General features: G+C 33.5%; 1 protein-coding gene across 2 annotated transcripts; it reads left to right on the top strand.

The window, feature by feature from the left end:
- Positions 1–614: 614 nt before the first annotated feature.
- On the top strand, positions 615–22,908 carry LOC129954172 (F-box only protein 11). 2 transcript variants are annotated; one of them, XM_056067905.1, is made up of 8 exons: positions 615–1,044; positions 11,773–12,123; positions 12,190–12,240; positions 12,312–13,780; positions 13,844–14,024; positions 14,212–14,552; positions 14,618–15,351; positions 20,751–22,908. In XM_056067905.1, the coding sequence occupies exons 1-8, from the start codon at positions 966–968 to the stop codon at positions 20,878–20,880; spliced, it is 3,336 nt and encodes a 1,111-aa protein (XP_055923880.1). In that variant the 5' UTR covers positions 615–965; the 3' UTR covers positions 20,881–22,908. The 2 variants fall into 2 exon arrangements, with proteins under 2 accessions (XP_055923880.1, XP_055923879.1); XM_056067904.1 differs by having other exon boundaries at positions 12,309–13,780.
- Positions 22,909–23,698: the final 790 nt, after the last annotated feature.

Genomic DNA, 23,698 nt, shown 5'->3' with positions numbered 1-23,698 from the left:
ATTATGCAATTTTAAATTAATCCATTGCATCAACTCAAAGTCTAATCGATTCGCAACAAAATAGTTATCAATTGAAAACTCAAAAACATCAATTAAAATCGAAAAAATGTGTCATTAATAATAATTTTTTGGAAAGTAAAACCCACCAAACCAAACCAATAATCTTTTTTCCCATCATACAACTTGTCTCGTATACAAGTTAGTAGAGTAGAGAAATACGTCGGTCGAGTTTTTCGTTTTTCGTTTTTCCTTTCGCCTTCGCTCCGCCAGCGAAGACCGAACTTAACGCCAGTGCGGTGTGTGAGTGAATTATGTTGAGTGTGTTGGTTTAATTTCGTATATGTACGAGGAAAATTGATTGAGATTCTTTTTTGTTGTAAAAAATGCCGTCCACCAGCACCACACAGTGTGTATATCGGGAAAATTAAATATGGCGTCGCGGGTTGGAACCAGAACCAGAACCAGTTTTGTGCTCTTTGTTTAGGGGATTGATTGAAAAAATCACCTTAAAATCTTCCCCGAATAAACCAGTAGTAATCACAAGGATCTATTGGGTCCTCGGTCCTTCAATCTTGCCTTTAATAACATGTCTTAGACACAAAGGCTCGTCCTCGTCGTCGATCTGCTTCTGCTTCTACTTTGCGTTCAATCTGTAATACAAAAAAGCTTTAATTGTACTTAGCAGAGATCGAAAGAAGAAAAAATAAAAAAGAAGAAAAGTGGCAAGTGAAAAAATATATTTTTTTATTTGTTCTGGCTTCTGGGCAAAATAAGTCGTTCGTCGTATCGTCTTTGTCGTCCGCCGTCCATCGTCTATCGTACGTCGTACGTCTTCGATTCGACGTCGTGGTCGTGGTCGTGGTTGCTTTGTGTAGTCAAAAGCTGAAGCTGAAAAAATAAGCATTACATACATACCGAAACCAAACCGACGAACCGAACACAGTCGCTGAAGAAGAGATTTGAAGATGCCGATGGCTGCGGTATACGTGAGACGGTCTCGTCGGAAAGGTGCAAACCGAATTGCCTTGCCCTCGAGAGCATCTGGTAAGTTGGTTTTTTGGTTGGTCTTCGTCTTCGTCTTGGTCCATCTTCGTCCCAGAGCAGTGTCAATATGTACGACGAGTAGATAATATGTCGTATGTGATACCTATTCCTATGCCATGCATGCAACTGGATCTCTTGAAAGTTCCACATTCTAATTATGTTGAAATCGATCCGATCCATTTGGTGCATTGATTGCTGTTTTATATATTTCGATGATAAATGAAAACTTGCTATATATAGAAATAATATTTCTTTTTTTCATATGAGAATGAGAACCCACTTAAGTGTTTATATTTTTTTTGAAAAAAAAAAACATTAAAATGGTCTCAAGAGAAAATAAAAACATTTGCATTTTTTAGGTAGGTATCTAATGAAATCTTGCATTTATCGAAAAGATTCGCACATACAATTAAAACAAGATTATGAATTTGATATTTTTATTTTGAAAGAAAGAAGAAAAATATATATACAATAGATGTGAAGGGAAGGGAACCAGATGATGTCTCATTTAAGTGCACTGAACCGCAGGTAAATGCGTTAAGGCAGGGCAGCGATGATAATTGGGTTTAAATAAAAAATTAATTTGACTCTGCTCGTTTGTAGAGCATACCTACGAGTACCTTCCCTGGAATCTATACATTTGCGTGCGCATCATTTAAAGCCCCATAAAAGCTATGTTATTGAAATATAATATTTTATAGGATAGGTATTATGACTGATATAAATGATAAGATAATTTTAAAAACAAAACTCTCCCTATAACCTTAGTGATATGATTAAAAAAGTTTCTTGGAATATTTATTTGTTGGCAAACAAAAAACCTCAAATACAAGTAGCTGAGTTATACACATAGGTAGATACTTGCAATGAGTCATTTTGTACACCGTTGCATTGTTACTCTTTTTGCTTTGGGTAACATTTTCATGTAAATGTAATGCAGGTAGGTACCTTGAAATAAACTATACTGATGAGATGCCTGTGACCAATTTGAGTACCGACTAAGTAGGTAGGCAGGTTATTATTCAGTTTTCGATTCTTAAATCTCACAAATGTTGCTCCGTAAAAAATTGAGCAATCAAATCTAATTTTTCATCAGTTTTTCTTTATGAAAAAAAGGTGGAAGCATAATTTGTTTAATTAAAGTTTTTCAAAATTAAAATAATAGGTACCTACATATATTTTTAAAGTATTGTTTAAAATCATAAATAAAAACAAAAAGAAAGTATTCTTTTGGTTGATTCATATAATGTCTTTCTTTAATAAAAAGCTAAATAGTCAAATGCTAAGTATCAAAATTTCGTTTATCCAATTATTGTAGGCAGAGCTAAATTGTGGATTACATCTTAAGAAGAAGACAAAACAGTTCAATATTGATATTTGTTGGGTGCCAGGTCAGACACACATTCCAGGAAGTTTACAAAATGGAACCAATCTATCTTTGTTTAGTAACAAATCCTTTATTATCTACCTTTAGCTATTAGGTTTAGAGAAAGCAAACCACAAATGAAATAATTTGCCCAAATCTGATGCTAAACGTTCAAGGCGACTCATATACATATGTATCTTGGTAGAGAGCAAATACGATTCGTGAAATGTTTCCTATCTGGACACTGCCTAAAAGGTAGACACGATTTCGGTCTTGAAGCTCGGGCAAATGTTTTTTTTTTAAAGAAGTTGTATGGATGAAGAGGAGGTAGAGACAGATTCTTATCTTCTATGATCATGTGCTTCTATGTATATCATAAAGACGAAGACTCAACTTCTTCTATAATGAGCCTAGTGCTCTGATAAATGTTGACATTTATTGCCCCAAAAGCTTGTAGTATCACAATTGTGACCAACTACTGATCTAAGTGTGTTGGCTTTTTCAGCCACTTTAACCTACAGTCTCTGACCATATTATTAGACGCACTGCAGAATTTTTATAATTATTAGGTTATACGCAATATTTTTAACGTTCAAGAATGGATGTATGGTTACATTTTAATGCAAGATGGAGCTCCATGCCACACAGCCCGGTCCATAAAAACTTATTTGAGGAAAAAATACATACCTATGTTGGACTGGCCTGGAAACAGCCCTGATATGAACCCAATTAAAAAAGTGTGGGAGCTGATGAAGAGGGAAGATGTGGTCACTTATTGAAAGAGTAATTCACGTGTGGAATCACTACCCACTAATGGTGGAATCAGTCAAATCATGCCGTGTACCGTGTAGAATTGAGGCTTTTATTAAAGCAAAAGGAGGTTCAACAAATTATGGAAAAAAAAAAATACAAAAACACAACAAATACAAACAAAACTGAAAATATTAATTTAAAAAAAAATACTTTAAATCTGTTGCTTTATTTCCAGTAAGTAGTTTTTATTCTGCAATTATACGCATTCGAAAACCTGATTGAAATAGCTGGAAATTAAGATATTGCATTAAATCTAAAGTGCGTCTAATAATATGGTCAGGGACTGTGAATTAATCTAATAATTATAAAATAACTTACTTACTCAAAACAAGGTTAACTGATAGTAACTTATAAAAGTGGTTAAGGACACATATTGATTATGAATAAAACACAAATTATTTTGGTTATTATTGTCATTTATTTTTACTATGATAATCTTAATGTTCAATTATATAAGAAACAAAATATGGGCCAAATGGCTGCTGCGAAATCGGCGTGCTGCACCTCCATCCAATGGTCCAAATGTTCGAAGACGCTGAGGCATAATTAAGGTTCGAAGTTCCGTTATTGTGCCGAATTATCTCATCCTTTAGCTCCTGAATTTTTACTGGCTTATCTCTCTCTGTGGGTGCATTGGTTTTTAGATAATCACTCCTAAATGTGGAAATTCTTCTTATTGACAAATCCACTGATGTGAAAATGTGGCTCATCACTGAAGATAATGTTCTTGGAAAAATGATCATACACTGTTTCCATTTCTTGCCAACATTCTGGCCATTGACGAAGATTGAAATGGTCAAGAGACTTAAGTTCTTAAGTCAAAAGCACCGTGTGAGAGTGTAAGTGCAAGTCTTTATGCAAAATATTCATCAGCGAAGAATTTGGGTTGTGCAATTGTTGGGTACGAAGACGAGTTGAGGTGGATGGCTCTTCAGTCACACTATCGGGAACAGAATCAATATTTTCTGTTGATTCTGTGTTTTTGCATCTCCTACAGACCCGTTTTACTAAAATTTTAGCACGATTTTTTCAATTATACGCAAATTCACGAAGTCCAATTTTCGTAATTAGTCTGAATAACTTCGACGCGTTGCTGGATTGTATATCTTTTCTTGGTTCAAATTGAGTTAGTCTGAAATTGAGAAATGTCAAATTAAATGCAAAACAAAACGTTTAGGAGTGATTCACGTTTAACATATGCCCTCCAAATTTAACCACGCTATATAACTTAAGTAATATTTTTTAATTAGAATTAAATATTGATTTAGTTAATTTCTTTTTAAGCTAAAGTAATTAATTACGAGGGGCGTTCAATATAAATTCACTTATTTATAAATTAATACTATTATTTTAGTGCATTCATGTAAAATTTCATATAAATGTGATTATTATTTACCGTTAAATCTCTATTTAAACAGAATCATAATGGCAACTGAGACGATGATAGTGAAAATTGAGCATCGCGCTGTAATTAAATTTCTCCCTTAACAAGGAAAAAGTCAAAAAACTATTCATGAAGAATTGGTGGCAGTTTACCAGGGTTCCGCACCTTCATTATCAACTGTGCAAAAGTGGTCAAGTGAGTTCAAGAGAGGCAGAGAGAGCATTGAAGACGACCCCCGGTCCGGCGCCCCACCTAGTGCTTGTACGGGAGAAAGCATCAAAGAAGTCGAAAAACTTGTTTTCGAGGATGCCCGAATAAAGGTGAAAATGATGGCAGAGATCACCAAGCTTTCGACTGGTACCATTCACACCATCCTTAATGACCATCTTAACCTTTCAAAGGTCAGTGCAAGGTGGGTGCCACGTCTGCTCACAGCGCCTCAGAAAAAAGTGAGAATCGCATGCTGTAGAGAGCTTTTGGAGATGTGTAGTGAGAACGCGGACGGTGTTATGCAAAAAGAGCACAAAAATTTAAAAAAAACTAGCGTAAATTTCAAAAACTTAAAAAATATCTTACTGGCCTTTGCGGGTGCTCTATGTTAATCCATTACCTATAAAGTCGCCTTTCTACAATTTTACGGCTGACATGGTAGATTAGCGGAACCGCCCCCATATCCTGTATCAGCCCTCAATTGTCTAAATAAACAAAATCTTCGGGTGGAATGTTGCCACTTAAACGTGCACTTTCGTAGTACTCATTGTTGGGGTAGTAAGCCCCAAAAATTAAGCTGTTAGTCGACGACACTGCTCTCGCAATGTGACCCCTGCCAAGCTTCAGCAAAAATTTACCTGTTCTGTTTATGTTGGCTCTGTTGTATGGAACCTGGTTGGAATAGTAATGTTTGAACTCCGACGCTGGTGTTCTGTGTAGTCCAAGGCAACGTCGCAGACATTGTCTCTCAAACACCCGAATCTTTTCCATTTGAGATGGGGCAACGTTGGACCATACCGCGAACCCATAGGCAATCATCGGCCGGACAAATCACTTTCACTCTGTGGTCAAGACGGCTGCTAAAAAACAACCTTTTGTCAGGGCAAACGCTCCCCAGCTCTGGCCAGAGCAGCATTCATATGTCTGTCGAAATACGAGTACTAATCCAACCAAATGACAAGGTACTTTACTACACTTTTATTCGCCAGTGGCTGTCGATTTGGTCCAGTGATCACTAGATTTGTCCAGTCCACACACTAATAAAAGAACAAGTTTGTTTTATGATATTTTTTGGTCTTCTCTACGTTTCCATAGGACTCAAGTGCGTACTTTTGTCTGGCTAATACACTAACACTCGTTTCTGTGAGAAAACGGATAAGGTTCTACTAAAGTGCACATTTTGAATCCATTTAGGTATCGGTTTTGAAATCATCTGACTTAAATTGTACCATTTTAAACAAACATTCTTAAATTAGATTAGTTGCTGCAGAGCATATTTTTCCAAAATCTCAAAGGGTTATTCAGGAATAGCATAGAAAATTTTTCCCGTTTCCACGAAGTCTATCTTCCAACGACGCCTTATAGTTCTAGGTAATAGCTTTTGATAAAATTGAGGATTATCATCAACTTTGCTGATTGGAAGTTATTCATTTGACTTTTTTGGCATCTTACTATCCATACTTTTGAATTGAATTTTGTAAACTTAATCTTTTCTGCTAAACATTCAATTTACGGTTTTATTCAGATTGCATTGAACAAAAAACTTTCAGGTATTCACAGTTTTTGCTTAAAATAAAGAAAATTAGCTTACATACTTACAAAACAAGTTGTCCAGGAAAATAAAACTTAATGCAATACAAATTCAGCGTGACTGTCATGCAAGGGGTCTTGGGTAAAATCCCTTCTTGTGCGACCTAACTTTTTTCACGGGTACTGCCTCTTGCGAGGAATTGACAAATCCTCCAAGAGTAATTATTGTAATGAAAAGTGCTTTCTCAAATTAGCAGTTTGGATTCGACATATAAACTGTAGGTCCATTCCATCTTTGACAACATTACTTGCACACAGGAATAGTTGAAAGTTGTAAGTCACTAAGCCCTGGTTCCTCATGAACTGTAATTTTTTGGCAGCTAGCCACTCAGATACTAGAAATACCTTTAAGTAAAATATACATGTATGTGTTCTATGAGTTACTTAATCCGTGTACCCTGTTCGCACATATGTGGCTCCATTCAATAATTCACAAGTTGTGATCATCGTAGTACTGCGAAATCAAGTTTAGAGTTTTCTTATATTTTCATCATTAACATTATTTAATGTAATACTATGTTCTCCTAAGACTTTACAAACGCAGTCCATCTGGTTTGTTTATTATTAGAAAGAAGGTCGTAAGTTTTCCTTTTGAACTGATTGTCCAATTTCCTTTACGACCCACGCATGACTATCGTGGAGCAGTTTGCAAAAGTGTAGTCATCAAAAGATATGCCCCGTATGTTGAACATAGGATAGTTGGCTTTATCAAGTGTTTGATGTGCTATTTATCAGAATCATTTTTGAAACACTAAGGATGCTTAAGGTTAAGGCATAAAAAGTTGTATCCATTTCCCTCCATCTCCATCTATGAATTAGGGAATTTTTAAATTTCAAACTTGGTGTTCCTGCTGCATCTTTCAAAACAGCTATTCAGACGGACATATGGCCAATAGGCGTTGTGGTTAAGCCGTTTTTAAGCCATCCAAAAAACGAATCCGGCCAACATCTACAGGTCCTGAATACCTAATAAGAGGAAGTATTAATGCTGAAACACGTGGAAGTCTTACGCCACCATCCATGCCTTAATTCGAAACCTTATTGCCAACGCATGAGAAATCATATTTATTCTTCTACCTTAACACTGGTGGACTTCGAACAAACTTGGTTGAATGAAAATCATCGTACTTCCGAGCTTTTTAATAACGAGGATTATAATGTTTTCCGCAAAGATCGATGTCCCAACACATCAGGTTTTGACAGATGTGTAGGTGTTTTGATAGCAGTCAAATCATCCTTTTCTGGTATTGAGATTGGTTTCTTATCAACAAGTATTAATGTAAGTCATGATATTGACCAACTTATAGTTTGTGTTAGCCTAGATAAGATTTAAGATTTATTTATTATTTTAATTTATATTCCTCCAAATAGCTTTTTGGAATTGTATAATTGCATATTTAAAAATTAATCAGCATGCACTTATTTTAAGAGATTTTAACTTGCCATTTTTAAAATAAATTTATGACAAGGAATTTCAATGTTTAATGCCTTTTTATGTTAGCTAGCTATGCATGTGATTGAGAAAGTGAAGTTCTTGATAGATTAGCTGTGCTTGATCTTAAGCAGATTAATAGCTTTTCGAATAATCTCAATTGCATCCTTGATTTAATTTTTATCGACAAGGAACTTTGTGCTGATATAAATGTTATCTCTTCAACTCCTCTATCCAAATCCCCCCATCATTGTGCATTTGATTTAAACATCAAATTTTATAAATATTTTAAAAATGTAAACAGTCTAGAACATGAATATACATAGTTATGATTATATAAATGGTGATTATATCTCATTGTCAAATCATCTGTATACTTTTGACTGTCTCTTTTAAGCAATTTAGAATTAAATAATGCTTATGAAAAGTTAACTTCTAAACTAAAAAGGCAATTAATTTATATGTTCCAAAAATTCGCTTTAAAAATCCAAATAAACCGCCATGTTTTAACAAGGAATTGATAAATTTGAATAACCGCAAAAATAAAGCATTTAAATTATTCCGTAATTCTAAAAATAATGAATCATTGTATCAAAAATATTGCTGTCTTCAAAAGCAGTTCGATTATCCTAGTAAATTTTTGTATAATTTTACATTTACAGAAGTTAGATAATCTCAGTAAATTTCTGTATAATTTTACATTTTTAAAGTTGAAACTAGCCTTTCAAGCAATTCCAAATATTTTTGGTGTTTGAGAAAAAACGGGCTTCTTATTAGCAACCAAAGTTTTTGAATTGTGCCTACTTTAATATTCAAGGATTAACAGGTAACTTTTGTGAACTTGAAACTATTTTGTGTGAACAAAAATTTGATTTAGTGGCACTATCGGAAACACACCTCACCGACCAAATCGAAACAAGTGAATTAAACATTAACAATTATGAACTTTTAAGATGTGACAGTATCTCTAGATACACAGGTGGTGTTAGTATCTATATGAAGAAAGGAATACGATTTGGTACTCCGAAGCTAATGCAGTTTCAATACGAACATTGGTGGATGAGTGTAAATATAACTGCCAAGGGTTTTCCAATCACAATCATAGTTTTATATAACTCGAGTGTCGAGTATTTTGTGATAGATTTGCAGATATGCTAGAAGAGTTAAATGAAAACGCGAAAGACTTTATAATTGTCGGTGATTTTAATATAGATTGGTTAGATAAAAACTTTACATATCAAAAAGAAATTCAAAGAATTATTTATGAAAATACAGCTTCACAAATCGAACATAGCCCTACTCGAATAACTCCAAGTTCTAAAACGTTAATAGATTATGTAGTTACAAATTCGTGCTTAGTTTCCACAGAAAGGAATAGTGAATTAAAAATTACTGATCATGAAACAATAATAGTGAAATTGAAATCGAAAGAAAAAAATAAAGTTAAATTGCCACAAAAAACCTTTAAGTTCATGAAGTACAACAAAGATGCGTTTATAAATGACATCAGACAAAGTCAGTTAAGAAACATATGTTTTCCACTCGTTGATGTACATTATTTAAGTAATCTTTTTTCAAGTGAAATGTTAAGAATCGTAAATAACTATGTTGAGACAAAAGTGGTTAACGAAAACTCGGTAGAGTGGTTTAATGATAATTTGAGAAACTTAAAAAGAGAAAAGATAGCTTGTTACCATAGAGCCTTACTAACAGAAGAAATTAGTGATTGGGAGTCTTATAAGCGGACGCGAAATCGGTATAAAAAAGAATTAGTAAAAAGCAAAGGACTTTTCGTTCAAAATAAAATTCTTATGCAATCGGACTAAAAAGCTATGAATATCCGTATCGCTTTAAATTCAGTCATGTGAACAATTCTGATTTATCTGAAGTATTGACATCAATGAAACGGAAAAAAGATTTTATATGAGTCCAAAGATGTTTTTGGATGCATTTGGAGAAATAGAGGACGTTCTTACGAAAATTGTAAATAAATCTTTACTCTCAGGATGTTTTCCAAGCTCATGGAAGGAATCGTTGGTCTCACCAATACAAAAAGTGAAAGGCTCAAGGCGGTGTGAAGAATATCGACCAGTAAACGCATTGCCATTGTACGAAAAACTTATAGAAAAAATTGTTAAAATTCAACTGCAAAAATACATAGACAACAAAAATATCTTAATCGAAAGTCAGTTTGGATTTAGAAGTCACCATTCCTGTGAATCTGCATTAAACTATGTTCTCATAAATTGGAAAGAGGATATGGCAGCAGGATCTACCATTATTGCAGTGTTCTTGGACCTAAAGCGGGCTTTTGAAACGATCGACAGAGGTATATTAATACAAAAGTTGAAGCAGTATGGTATCCGAGAAAAAGAAATTCAGTGGTTTAAATCATACCTTGATCAGAGAACTCAGAGAACATCAGTGAATGGGAAACTTTCGGAGATAACTCAAACGCTTTTGGGAGTGCCTCAGGGCTCAATACTTGGACCAGTTTTGTTCCTACTATACATAAATGATTATGCAAAGTTTTGAAGCATTGTAAAATAGTCATGTTTGCCGATGATGCCCTAATATACATCGTGGGTAGAGATGTGTCAGCTTTAACTCAGCAACTACAAGAAGATCTCGACAGCATAAGCATCTGGTTCAAAGCTAACAAGCTGAAGACAAATGTTCAAAAAACGAAGGCGATGATATTTAAAACGCAGTGCAATATAGACTTAAGTATAGACAATGAAAACATAGAACAAGTAGATCAAATAAAATACTTAGGTGTGATAAGTGCAATTTTTTCGAAGAATCAAAAGTAAATTAGATTTCAATGCATCTATTAGAGTATATAATGTTATAATAAAACCACATTTTGAATATTGTTCATCTGTATTATGTCTGTTAAGTCAAAGTAACATATATACATAGACTGCAAAAACTCCAAAACAAATCAATGCGAATAATATTAAATTGTAATCGTTATACAAGTATTTTAAATATGTTAAATCGACTAGAGTGGTTAAGCGTTAAACAACAGTTAGTAGTAGATGTTCTATTGTTTGTTCAAAAAATGAGAATGGGAGATTTGCCTAGCTATTTTAGTGATTTAGTTAGATATGTGGGTGAAGTCCAACCATATCAATTGCGAAATGTAAATAATTTGCGACTTCCTAATTATAGAAACACAATAACACAAAACAGTGTAATATACAAAGGCTTTCAAATTTTTAATTCCTTGCCAGAACATGTTAAACTGGAAACAAATTTTAATATATATAAGCGCAATGTAAATGAATTTGTCAAAACTAATTTTTAAGATATATAATAATTGTATTATAAAGTAGCTTAATTTATATTTACTATAAATGCTAAATAAATCAAATCAATCAATCAATCAATAAACAACAAGAAAAAGTCTATGGGTATTCCTAATACAATGCAGTATCAATCCATCTCTTCATTTCTACCGTTTTTAACTTGTTATTAATTGAAATATCATTGGATAATTTTTGGACGCTTTATCCAAGTTCTACTATTATTAATGTTATAATTTATTAACAACAAATTAAAATGTAAGTGTTAGCATGCTATAATAATAGCTGCTAAGAGCTTTCAATTCGTAAGTTTAAAACAGTTTTTATTTCTTAAATTATTTGCATAATAGTTATGTGCTGTGACATTTACTTTGAGAGTGCGTTCTATTAAGTTTAACCTTGCTTTTACTTTTGAACGTCTTTAGAGATCCATCAGAGTTATGTATAAGCGTATATACCCAAAACATACATATATGACACTTGCGACCAATTGGGATAATTTACCTTAATTATATTACAGTAAATAATTACTTAAGGTGTACCAAAAACAAATACTATATAGAATAATTACCATAAACAAAGAATATCTTTTCAAACACAATTCGTTTTCATTTACCCCAAATAGATAATGTTCTGGAGCCATTACTTCAAAACTTGCCAACTGTCGGAGCTGCTCCTTCTGGTACTGGTGGCCCGAGTGTTGCAGCAGCTACTGGGGGTTCAAGCTCCTCGTCGGGTTCTGCAAATTCTACAAATGCATTCAATACAAGTGGTAACACAAATGGACCATCCACATCATCTTCATCAACATCTTCTTCCTCCAATTCTTCGTCATCATCATCAACATCCACCACAACCACTGTAGCATCCACATCATCGTCATCGTCATCGTCATCTTCATCGTCTGCGACGTCAACAAATGGTGGAAATGGCCCAGCCGCAACTAGCACTAGTTCTTCAGCACTCAATTGCATAAGTAATATTAAAAAATAACTCTGATGAAACGTTCAATATCTAAAAACATTCTTTCTTCCATTTTTAGATAGCACAAATTCCATGACTAACACAAGTAGTAGCACAGCTGTTAATACAAGTAAGTGTCTCCAATTAAATCGATATGTTGCAGACAAATAATAAAATAATAATTTTGCAATCTTTCAGCAGCGTCATCAAGCTTTGTCTTGCCTTCAACGTCAGCCAATGCAACTGCTGTTGCCGCTGCAGCCGCAACTGTAAGCAGTTGTTCATCACTAGGATGTTGTCACCAGTCACCGTATGATCTGCGTCGCAAGTTACCATCTTCTAGCCATGAGCAATGGTGTGTTGCTAGTACGAGCAGTGCTGCTGGCAGTGCAACGGCATCATGCTCGGCAGCCACTGTTCCGACGGCAGGTCCTTCATCAGGTGTTGTGGCGTGTGGTGGTAACTTTAATTCTCATTATCATGCAATCACTCCATCGACGTCTACGTCTGCCTCGTTAAACTGTGAAGACAGCTGTTATATGCTGCCGGCGCGAAAACGATCCAAGAGGATGTACACGGCTACAAGTACAGAAGCCAGTGGTCCATCTGCTGCCCACTACTTGCAATACGAGATGCCTGACGAGGTCCTTCTCACAATCTTTTCCTACTTACTAGAACAGGACCTCTGTCGATTGTCTCTAGTCTGCAAGCGTTTCAATACAATCGCCAATGACACAGAACTGTGGAAGCGCCTCTATCAATCAGTCTATGAATATGATCTACCGCTTTTCAATCCAGAAATATGCAAGTATGTCTTTGTAAAGGCGGAAGATTCTGACTATGCTAATCCATGGAAAGAGAGCTTTCGGCAACTCTATCGCGGCATCCACGTACGCCCCGGTTATCAAGATAAAAAGTTGAAAGGTCGCCACATTATCCACTTTAATACAATTCAAGCTGCTCTGGATTATCCAGACGACAAAATGCCACATGGTTCTTCGAATAACCCAGCTTTAAATGCCGCAGCTAACATTGGTATGCCTAATAGTATTTCTGGCCTTAGTTCGCAACAGAACGCTGCCAACTTGTACGGAGCAGAAGATAATGCCAGTCCAGAGAATGTGGGCACCTTGATATTCCTACACGCTGGCCATTATAAGGGTGAATATCTATTCATCGATTCGGATATAGCTTTGATTGGTGCCGCACCGGGAAATGTAGCAGAGTCGGTTATTTTAGAACGAGAGGCAGGTTCCACAGTAATGTTTGTCGAAGGTGCAAAGTATGCCTATGTGGGATACATCACTCTCAAATTTTCGCCTGACGTAACATCAACTGTTTCGCATCACAAGCACTACTGCCTGGACATTGGTGAAAACTGTAGTCCTACTGTAGACAATTGTATTGTTCGAAGTTCATCAGTGGTCGGGGCAGCTGTGTGTGTTGGAGGTTTAAATGCCAATCCTGCGATAAGGAACTGTGACATTAGTGATTGTGAAAATGTGGGACTCTATGTGACTGATTATGCCCAAGGCACCTATGAGCACAATGAAATAAGTCGCAATGCACTAGCCGGAATATGGGTGAAGAATTTTGCAAGTCCCATTATGAGGGAAAACCATATCCATCATGGTCGTGATGTAGGAATATTTACATTCGAAAATGGAATGGTATGATTTATTATTTTTTTTTTTTTTTAATTTTTGGAAATTTTGAACATTGTCTTTTTAAAGGGGTACTTTGAGAAAAATGACATACACAATAACAGAATTGCTGGATTTGAAGTAAAAGCTGGTGCTAATCCGACTGTAGTCAAATGCGAAATTCACCATGGCCAGACTGGTGGCATTTATGTTCATGAGAATGGACTGGGGCAATTCATAGAGAATCGTATACATTCCAATAATTTTGCTGGTAAGTTTTAAGAAAAAAAATATCAAACAGATCCCCCATATATTTTATAAACAAATGGATACTAATTTATTTAAAATTCGTGTGCAAACTCACTGCGATATTTTAAAGAAATTTAACTTAAGTCAAAAAATACAAAATTCTCGACGAAAACAACACTTTTCATAATATTTGTATTTCATTTTTACAGGTGTTTGGATAACCTCCAACAGCAATCCTACCATTCGAAAAAATGAAATTTATAATGGCCATCAGGGTGGCGTGTACATTTTTGGGGAAGGACGTGGACTCATTGAACATAATAATATCTATGGAAATGCTCTGGCTGGCATTCAAATACGCACCAACAGTGATCCCATAGTCCGCCACAACAAGATCCATCATGGCCAGCATGGAGGCATTTACGTGCACGAGAAAGGCCAAGGTCTTATTGAAGAAAATGAAGTATATTCTAATACATTAGCTGGCGTATGGATCACAACTGGAAGTACTCCAGTCCTTCGGAGAAATCGTATTCACTCTGGAAAACAGGTTCATAATCCTTGATTATTAAAAATTCTTATAACATATATTAATGTATTGCTTCTTTTGTTTAGGTCGGTGTGTATTTTTACGATAATGGCCATGGCAAGCTGGAGGATAACGACATTTTCAACCATTTGTACTCGGGAGTGCAGATACGAACAGGAAGCAATCCAGTGATTAGAGGAAATAAAATATGGGGTGGCCAAAACGGAGGAGTATTAGTTTACAATGGAGGCCTTGGTCTTTTAGAACAAAATGAGATTTTCGATAATGCCATGGCAGGTGTTTGGATCAAGACCGATTCAAATCCAACATTAAAACGAAACAAAATCTACGATGGCCGTGATGGTGGCATTTGCATATTTAACGGCGGAAAGGGCATTTTAGAAGAGAACGATATATTCCGAAATACCCAAGCTGGTGTACTGATCTCAACGCAAAGTCATCCCATTCTGCGAAGAAATCGAATATACGATGGTCAGGCAGCCGGCGTTGAGATCACAAATAATGCCACAGCTACACTGGAGCATAATCAAATATTTAAAAATAAATTTGGTGGCTTGTGTTTGGCAAGTGGAGTACAACCTATTGTTCGTGGTAATAACATCTTCAATAATGAGGATGAAGTCGAGAAGGCGGTGTCGGGAGGACAATGTTTGTACAAGATTAGCAGTTATACTTCCTTCCCAATGCATGATTTTTATAGATGTCAAACTTGCAATACAACCGATCGCAATGCAATTTGCGTGAATTGCATTAAAAATTGTCACGCTGGCCATGATGTAGAATTCATCAGGCATGATAGGTGAGTTTTAAAATTTTTCACTTGTATTACAATTCTTTAGTAAAAAAAAATAGATTAAATACTTTATTTACTTGACTGAAGGAAAAGTTTAAAAAATCATGTATCTTATTATATTTTAAGTTGCTTTAAAAATATGTTTTTATTATTTCTATAGTTAACCGTAACTTTGTTTATGTTTTATGCATGTTTATTATTTTCTTAGTCGCCAGTTGTAGCTATCAGTAAAATTCTCTATAGCTTTATTTTAAACAAAAGGTGATGTCTGCCATAAGATGATTTCTAATTTCAAGACGTTTTTTTTCAAAATGAAACAATTCATTTGAAGTTAAATTTATTCCGTAATTTCATTTTAAAAATTTTAAGGATTATATTTCATTTTCACTGAAAATCTGGTTTCTAAATGCCAAAACGCATCTGGAAACACAATTACAATTTTAAATCGATGGCATAATTTACTGATCAAATCAAAAATACATTCTTGGTTAAGGCTAAAAGTTTGTGGCTATTTAATACCTCTTATTTATAAATAAAAAATAAATTGGGTGGCGCAACAGTCCGTTGTGAACCAGGGCCTAGTGACTTACAACTCTCAACCATTCCTGTGTGCGAGTACTGTTGTCAGGAATGGAAGGGACCTACAATTTTAGGCCGAATCCGAACGGCTAATTTGAGAAAGCACTTTTTCATGACAAGAATTACTCTTGGAGAATTTGTCAATTCCTCGCAAGAGGCAATACCCGCTCAAATTATTTTTTTTAAATTAAGGTGGCACAGGCAGGGATTGAACCCAAGACCCCTTGCTTGAAAGTCCAACGCACTAACCATAATGCCACGGGTACTTTCTCTTATTTATTAGGATAAATTTACTGATTGCTATAAACGCTCAATAGTAAAATGTTTCAGAATTCTCTATCTGGACCCTTACCAAAAGCTAAATCCTGATTACTGAATGTAATGTCTTGAGACATGATGATATTGACAACACAAATTGTAGAGACTTTTAAAGGAGGTCTTTCCAATACTTTAAATGTAACAGATTTAAAATTAAAAGACGTCTTTTCATAAGGATGATTACGGCCTTAATAAGCTATATAATTATTATATTCATTTTCATGACAAGAGTCCTAAGAGATCTTAACACACATAAATCCGCTGGTCTGGATGTTATCCCTGCTATTGTTCTGAATAAATGTTCTTCAACATTGGTAAAATCAATGCGTTAGCTTTTTTATTCTATTCCCCAGTTCTAGTTCCGAGTGAATAGAAAACAGAATTTGTTCAGTGAATGGAAAACAGAATTTGTTCAGTGAATGTAAAACAGAATTTGTTCAGTACATATCCAAAAAAGGCTTATCTTCCTCACCCTTTAACTGATGGAAAACGGGTCTTGATAGTAGATGCCTTTTTTTGCGAGCAGCCTTTAACTACCAAACGAGCTTTATACCTTAATACATCGCCATTCACATCTCGCTTCGTTTTAAATACCCATTTGCATTTGATAAGATGCTTGTCTTTGAGTAGGTCTACTAAATTCGATGTGTGATTAAAATAGAGAGAATCAAATTCGGTTTCCATTGCTTTTTGTCACATAGGTGCTTTAGGACGTGACAAAGCATCTTCCGGGTCATTTTTTTCAAACCGAACATTGAAACTTGCCTGATATTTTGGATTTGGCTTAGGAATTCGATCGGACATACGAACAGGAACAACATCTTCTTCAATTAAACCAGTTGTAACTTCACCATCATCATCGATATGTATTGTGTCTTCGGTTTCGTTTTCGGTTTCAATGGAACTCATTTCGCCTTCATCAGTATCATAATTGCTGACATCACTTTCTTCACAATGAATTTTAGATAAGGAAACAGCATTCGATTCACACTGAATTGCCGGTTCTTGTTCATCGTTTCCCTCAGAACTGGCATTTAGTTCATTACAGTTTTCCAAAAAAGAAACAAAAGGGTTAGTTGCACTTTCTTTATCTTCAATTACCTTTTCACTCCAAGAATTCTCAAAGAAAACAACATCGCGGCTCACAACAACTTTTTGTGTTACCATATTGAATAGACGATAAGCTTTCGATTCAGTGCTGAATCCAAGCAATATACATTCTGCAGATTTGGCATCTAGTTTCTTTCATTTTTCACTTGAGATGTGCACCATAGCCTTGCTACCAAACCCACGCAACATTCTTAAATCTGGTTTGACTTTTGACCATAATTCTTCAGGAGGGTCATTCCGTAAAACGATTATCGTCAGACGATATTGTTTCGACGATAGTCTCACTTCACGTAAGACGATAATCGTCAAAACGATAGTGTTTGCACGATAGCTAAGTAGGTATCGTCTGCTATTAATTTCCATTGATAACTAAGCAAATTAAAGAAAAAAAGTTTCGGTGTAGTTTAGTTTTGTTACAAAATAAAAATTTAAAAAAAAATACAAATAATTCGGGTACGAAGAAAATTAAGTGATGAATCGGACCTTCTATCCATTATAACCCATATGTAACAATTTTTGTAAATACAAAACATAAGTAATCTTTCTTAATTGTTGTTAAATAAATAAATACAATTATAGTTTTGGAAACAATAAATTTGCCAGAAGGATGTCTTTCTACATACATACATTGGTATATTTGTCAGACAACTGATTTACAAAAATATCACACATGAACAAACATTTTGTTATTATAGTTTTATCGTCGGGAACAAATAAAAACACAAAAAGTAATAATAACAATAAACATCACAAAATAGTTGGCATGTTTATTAACAATAAATTTTTTGCAAATTTTCAAAATTTCCCATAGAGAAAAACCAAGTTTAATAAAATTTTCGAGTTATTGAACAAGCATTATATTTCGTTAAAACCATTTGGAATATACTCAACGTCCTATTGATTCTTTCAGCAACTCCGTTCTGTTGAGGGGTGTAAGGGGCTGATTTTGGTGTTGAATGCCACATCCAGATAGATATTTTTTGAATTGCAATATTCCATACCGTACTTTGGTTTTTAACAAGAGCCATGAACGTTAAAAACGTCTCGAAAACTTCGGACTTCTGCGTCAATGGATAAAGATATAGCTTTCGACTATAATCCTCCACAAATGTTACAAAAAATTTCCATCCTGGACATGATTTTACTGACATCGGTCCACAGACATCGGAGTGAATCAACTCCAAAACTTCTTTCGCACGGGTACCTTTCCGCCGATTGATACACCAGTGACTGCATTCTTCAATTTCATCAAATTGTAAATGAGCGCCATTCGACGGTGCCATAGATTCGTTTCATTCTGTGCAAGCAAAGCAATAGAATTGTTCAGCGGTGATGGTTTATGTATAATGCAATTTAAACGATACATATTGTTAACTAGAGATGCCAACCTTTTTATGTTCATTTAAAATCTTGCAACTATTTTTTTCATTTTTGACTAATTGACTCATAGAAATCAAATTTGCGCATAAATTTGAAACATATTGTACATCGTAAACTGTAGCATTCGTTTTCTTCTTACCATCTAAAAGAGTCAAATTAATATGACCTATACCTTCTACCGCCAGCTTTGCATTTTTAGCAACAACAATTTCTTTGGGGGTTGGTGACCTAAGGTTCGCATATCGTCATATGTGCAGATGCTCCAGAATCTACAAACCATGCTCGTTCTGAGACTTTATTCTTGGCTATTATTTCTTACTCTTTTCTTATTTGGACACAGTCACAGCGAAATGACCAATTTCTTGTTAGGTGTGAACTTCTGTTGTGGGTTGTGGCTTATGTTTTTGCTGCTTATACTTTGGTTTCACAAACATGGCACTACCAATTGATTTTGGATTGTATTTAACTTCTTGCAATAATGGAGTCTTGACAGCATCACAAGTTAGTATTTTTGTTCAGTTTTCAACAGCCCTAACCAAGGGTTTCTAATCTGCAGACAACCCTCCAAACATCAACGGCGCAACAACTTCATCATCAATGTTTAGTCCAGCATTTTTAACCTCTTATGACGTCATAACCATCTTGTTCCGTAGTCTTCCATGGAATTACACTCGTTCAATTTCAATTCAACGAGTTATTTCAGCAAATACACCTTCCTACTAAGACTAGTATCTTCAAACGCATTTGTGAGGCTATCCCATGCACTTTTAGCTGATAAAGCATCCGCTATGCACCAATAGTTTTGGGTTTCAAGCAACAAAATAAGCTCAGACTTCGCTTTCAGATCAGTTGCTATTTGGACAGGCGTAGCTGCAGCGTCCAGTTCATTCTCAAAGCAATCCCATAATCCTCTGATTACCAAACATGTTTCGGCCGCAATCATCCAAACATCAAAATTTTCTCGTCCCTTCAGTTTTTCTGCGGACACAGTATTTGAACCCATGATCAGTTTTATTTCGAATTAAAAATAAAATTTAAAAACAAAACAAATAACTTGCGGGACCTGGGCCCATAACCTGATGAAAAACGGGTTTAAAAACAATAAACCGAGATAATTCGGGAAGAAATACAAAACTATGTTTATTTTATAATCAGTAATAGAATAAAGTATATATTTATTATTATTATAAAAATAAATTAAGTGATGTTTCACTCAGTGTTTAAAGCTAAAATTATAAACAAGTGTCAAGTATTCATTCTTTTAGAACAACATTATTTACTGCTCGATTGCATTTACATCCCTTCTTTCCAAGGTCATGAAAACGCTGATTAATTATCAGCTCAGAAAATATCTCGAAGATCGAAACGTTCTTAATAACACACTGTACTGGTTTCGCAGCAATAGCTCCACTGGCGATCTCATGGTTCATATCACCAAACAGTTGATCAAATTTGTACATCGTTTTAGAGAAAGTAAGATTGTTACACTTAGCCTGATGCCAATTGATCTGCTGTCTGCAACTTATAATTTAAAATATTCAATAGCTAGTATCCTTAGCTTTTCATATTCTTTTTCAGAATCCCCTTAAACAGTTCAACCGTAATACTTGCGGTTCTAGGAATGCTCGACCCTAACTTCGGTCGTATTGTCCAGTACAGAGATTTGTCTTTCGCTGTACTACGCGAATGTGGAGCTTTACTACACTGTCTTTCCCAATTATTGCAATATATATATAAGTTGTGATACACTTAAAAACATTTTATTAATTTATCAACCGTTTTAAACTCTTGTGGTTCGGTGTTATATTATTTTTAAGTATTTTTAAGTTTTTATAAAAGTTTGGTATCGCATATTGATAATAATTTATTCAGAAGTAGAATGTATGACAAATGTATATCTTATTGGATAAACAAATAATAATGTACTTACATTTTCTTTTATTAAATTCGAGACGTCCCGTGACGGATCACTTTTTTTATAAATAATTATTAATATTTGATTAAATTTTTATTTATAGATTCTTTTGTGACTGCGGTGCTGGCACCTTAACAAATCAATGTCAGTTACAAGGCGAACCCACCCAAGATACTGACACCCTCTATGATTCAGCAGCTCCAATGGAATCTCACACTTTAATGGTAAACTAGGATTTTAACTAGAATTAAATAAATTAAATCATAAATGAGAATACAAAAATTATGAGTTAAATGCAAAAATCAAATTAATAAATTAATACTTAAACAAAACAAAAAATAAAAAAAAAAACAAAAACGAACTTAAGCCCACAAAACAAAATATTATTTTAACTAAACTACACTACATTTAACAACTAGTATAATCAATTAGATTACGGCTTACTCATATAACTATATATATATACATATATATATATATATCTTACACAAAACAAAAGCATTATGTTTAAAACATTCAATGAAGTTAAGAAACCAAGAAATGAAATTGATGAAATAAAACAAAAATTAACATTAAATGCCTATCAAACGAAAATAAATTCGACGTAATCAAACAAAAAGCAATTATTATATTTGTGTTTGCGTAGATGACTATAAAAATTCTCCTGTAAACAAAATAGGTAAAATTGAAATTAAGTAATGAGTATAAAATTTCACAAACCACAAGAAAAAAAACAAAATTAATCCAATTCATGTTACCACAATTGTATTGTCAAGTAAAATCTTCATCTTAAGAAGTGCGAAACGGGAATAAATTAAAATAAAATTAAACTAAATAAAAGTTAATACAATAAATTAAATTTTATTCTAAGCTAGAAATTACATCATCCCAGTTGCAATAATTTTTTGATATATTTGTTTTTGTTTTAATAATTATTTTTTTTTATATAAATATATAATTATGTATTATAAAAAGAATAAGAAATTAGAAATATTACCGAGAAACTAAAAATGATTTAATAAACAAAAAAAGAAAGTGTTTTAGATTTAAGCCCTCGTGTGTCATGTTTAGTATTAAAATATATTAAAGTTAATTTTTTTTCATATAAATAATATTTTTAAATATTTATGTACCTTATATAAAACAAACAAAAAAAAGAGATTTTGATATTATACTTTGTGCTTTATAAACTGTTTCGTATTTATACAATACAAACAATCATCAATTATTTTTATTAACAATATATTAATTTTCTGTTGTCTACATCTACACATTTCAAATAAAAGATTAATCTAGCATTTTTCGTTGTAAAATTAAAATATCGAATAGAATTTTTACTTTGTAAGATTTCTGAAGAATTCGATTTTCATTTAATATTCATATCTACTTACTACGTATTTGTGTTATAACAAAAACAAAGCAATTGTTGTAAATTTACAGCTTGCCTATAGATTGTTTATTCGAATTAATAAAAAAATGATGATAATAAATGAAATGCAAATGTCACTCGTATTAAACAGAAAAGAAAAACAAAATAAGAATAATTATAAACAAACGATATATATAACTATTAGTGTTCTAAGCATCTACACAAATTCAAAACACACATAATAAATACATTTATACACGCAACAACCCAGTGATTAAAATAAAATAAAATAAAATAAAATAAAATAAAATATATTAAATAATACAAAATACAAGCAAAATAATAAAACAAAATTTAAACAAAAGGCCGTTTAATAAAAACTCATCACATGTATTTAGTATTTAATTTCAAATGCAGCTATTTAAGTGAAAACATAATTAGAACATGGTTTTTAAATATAATTTTCTTTTTTAAGTTATGTACCATAAAACAATAATATAGAATAACTACTTAATGTTTAAAATGTATATAATATTAGCACTGATAAATTATTTAGTATAAAACAGACAAAAACAAAAGCATAATAAAATAATTCAAAATATATGTATGTAAATTACAGTTAATGAAGAAAAATAAAAAAATAACTGGAATAATTATTATTTAGCATTAAGATACCACGAAATATTGATAAAAATGATAACCAACAAGATTTAATTTATACATACTATTTAGTGAATGTAGGATGTTAACTATATATACAACAGAAAACAAAACAAAAATCATAAATGAATCGCTAAATATTAATTAAGAGACGAATAAATTCAGATTCAGATGTTCATATTAATTGGAAATGAATGGAATTTACCTGAATAATCAATATTAATAACAATTACGTTTGTTTACTACTTTTTACCTTTCTCGAATTTCAGCAGAAGAAACCATAGAAAAGAAAAACACACCTTAAGGGAGGAAGGGTAAGCTTTTAGTAACGGACAATATAAAATAATATTTTCACGGATATTATAAACTAAAGATTATAAATGAAATAACAAATTGTGTAAGGTGCCGAAAGTTATTAAGAAATTCAAATTTGTTACAGTTAGTTCCAAATGATGATGTTGAATTGCCCATTTAGGGGCCGGTTATTGCTGTCAGTAAAATGTTTGTTTTTAGTTTTTGAACATGTTACAGACTTACAGTGGTGGACAAGAATTTAGCACACTTGTCAAAGAAAATTAAAACCATTTAATGTTCTTTTTTTTTCTTATTATGCAATTAGTTATATTTTATTAACATTACATATACATAGCACTATGTTTTCATAATACTTCCTCTAATATGTTTAACATATTACAGATGAAAAAAGCATGGAATGTAAAAACATCAATGTTTCGCCTGGACACACAGCACATTCAACAGTTTCTTGAAAAAATTTCACTTACAGTTATCAATTCTAAGTTTTTCTTAGTATTCGGTAGGGAATCCTTTATTTTGCAGTACAGGCAGACCCCTCTTTACCACTGGGCCCAAGCCCAGGGCCCCGTAATCCGCTGGGGCCCCCAAATTGATCAGAATTCCTACTTTCCTTGCTTAACAATTTAGATCACATTCCCTGCGAAATTATATTCAAATTAAAAGAGAAATATGAATAGCTAACTTAATTTTATTTATGTAGCGATTGG

The sequence above is a fragment of the Eupeodes corollae genome, chromosome 1, assembly GCF_945859685.1.
Source record: "Eupeodes corollae chromosome 1, idEupCoro1.1, whole genome shotgun sequence".
Classification (NCBI taxonomy): Eukaryota; Metazoa; Arthropoda; class Insecta; order Diptera; family Syrphidae; genus Eupeodes; species Eupeodes corollae.
This window is presented reverse-complemented; position numbering and strand designations above follow the sequence as displayed.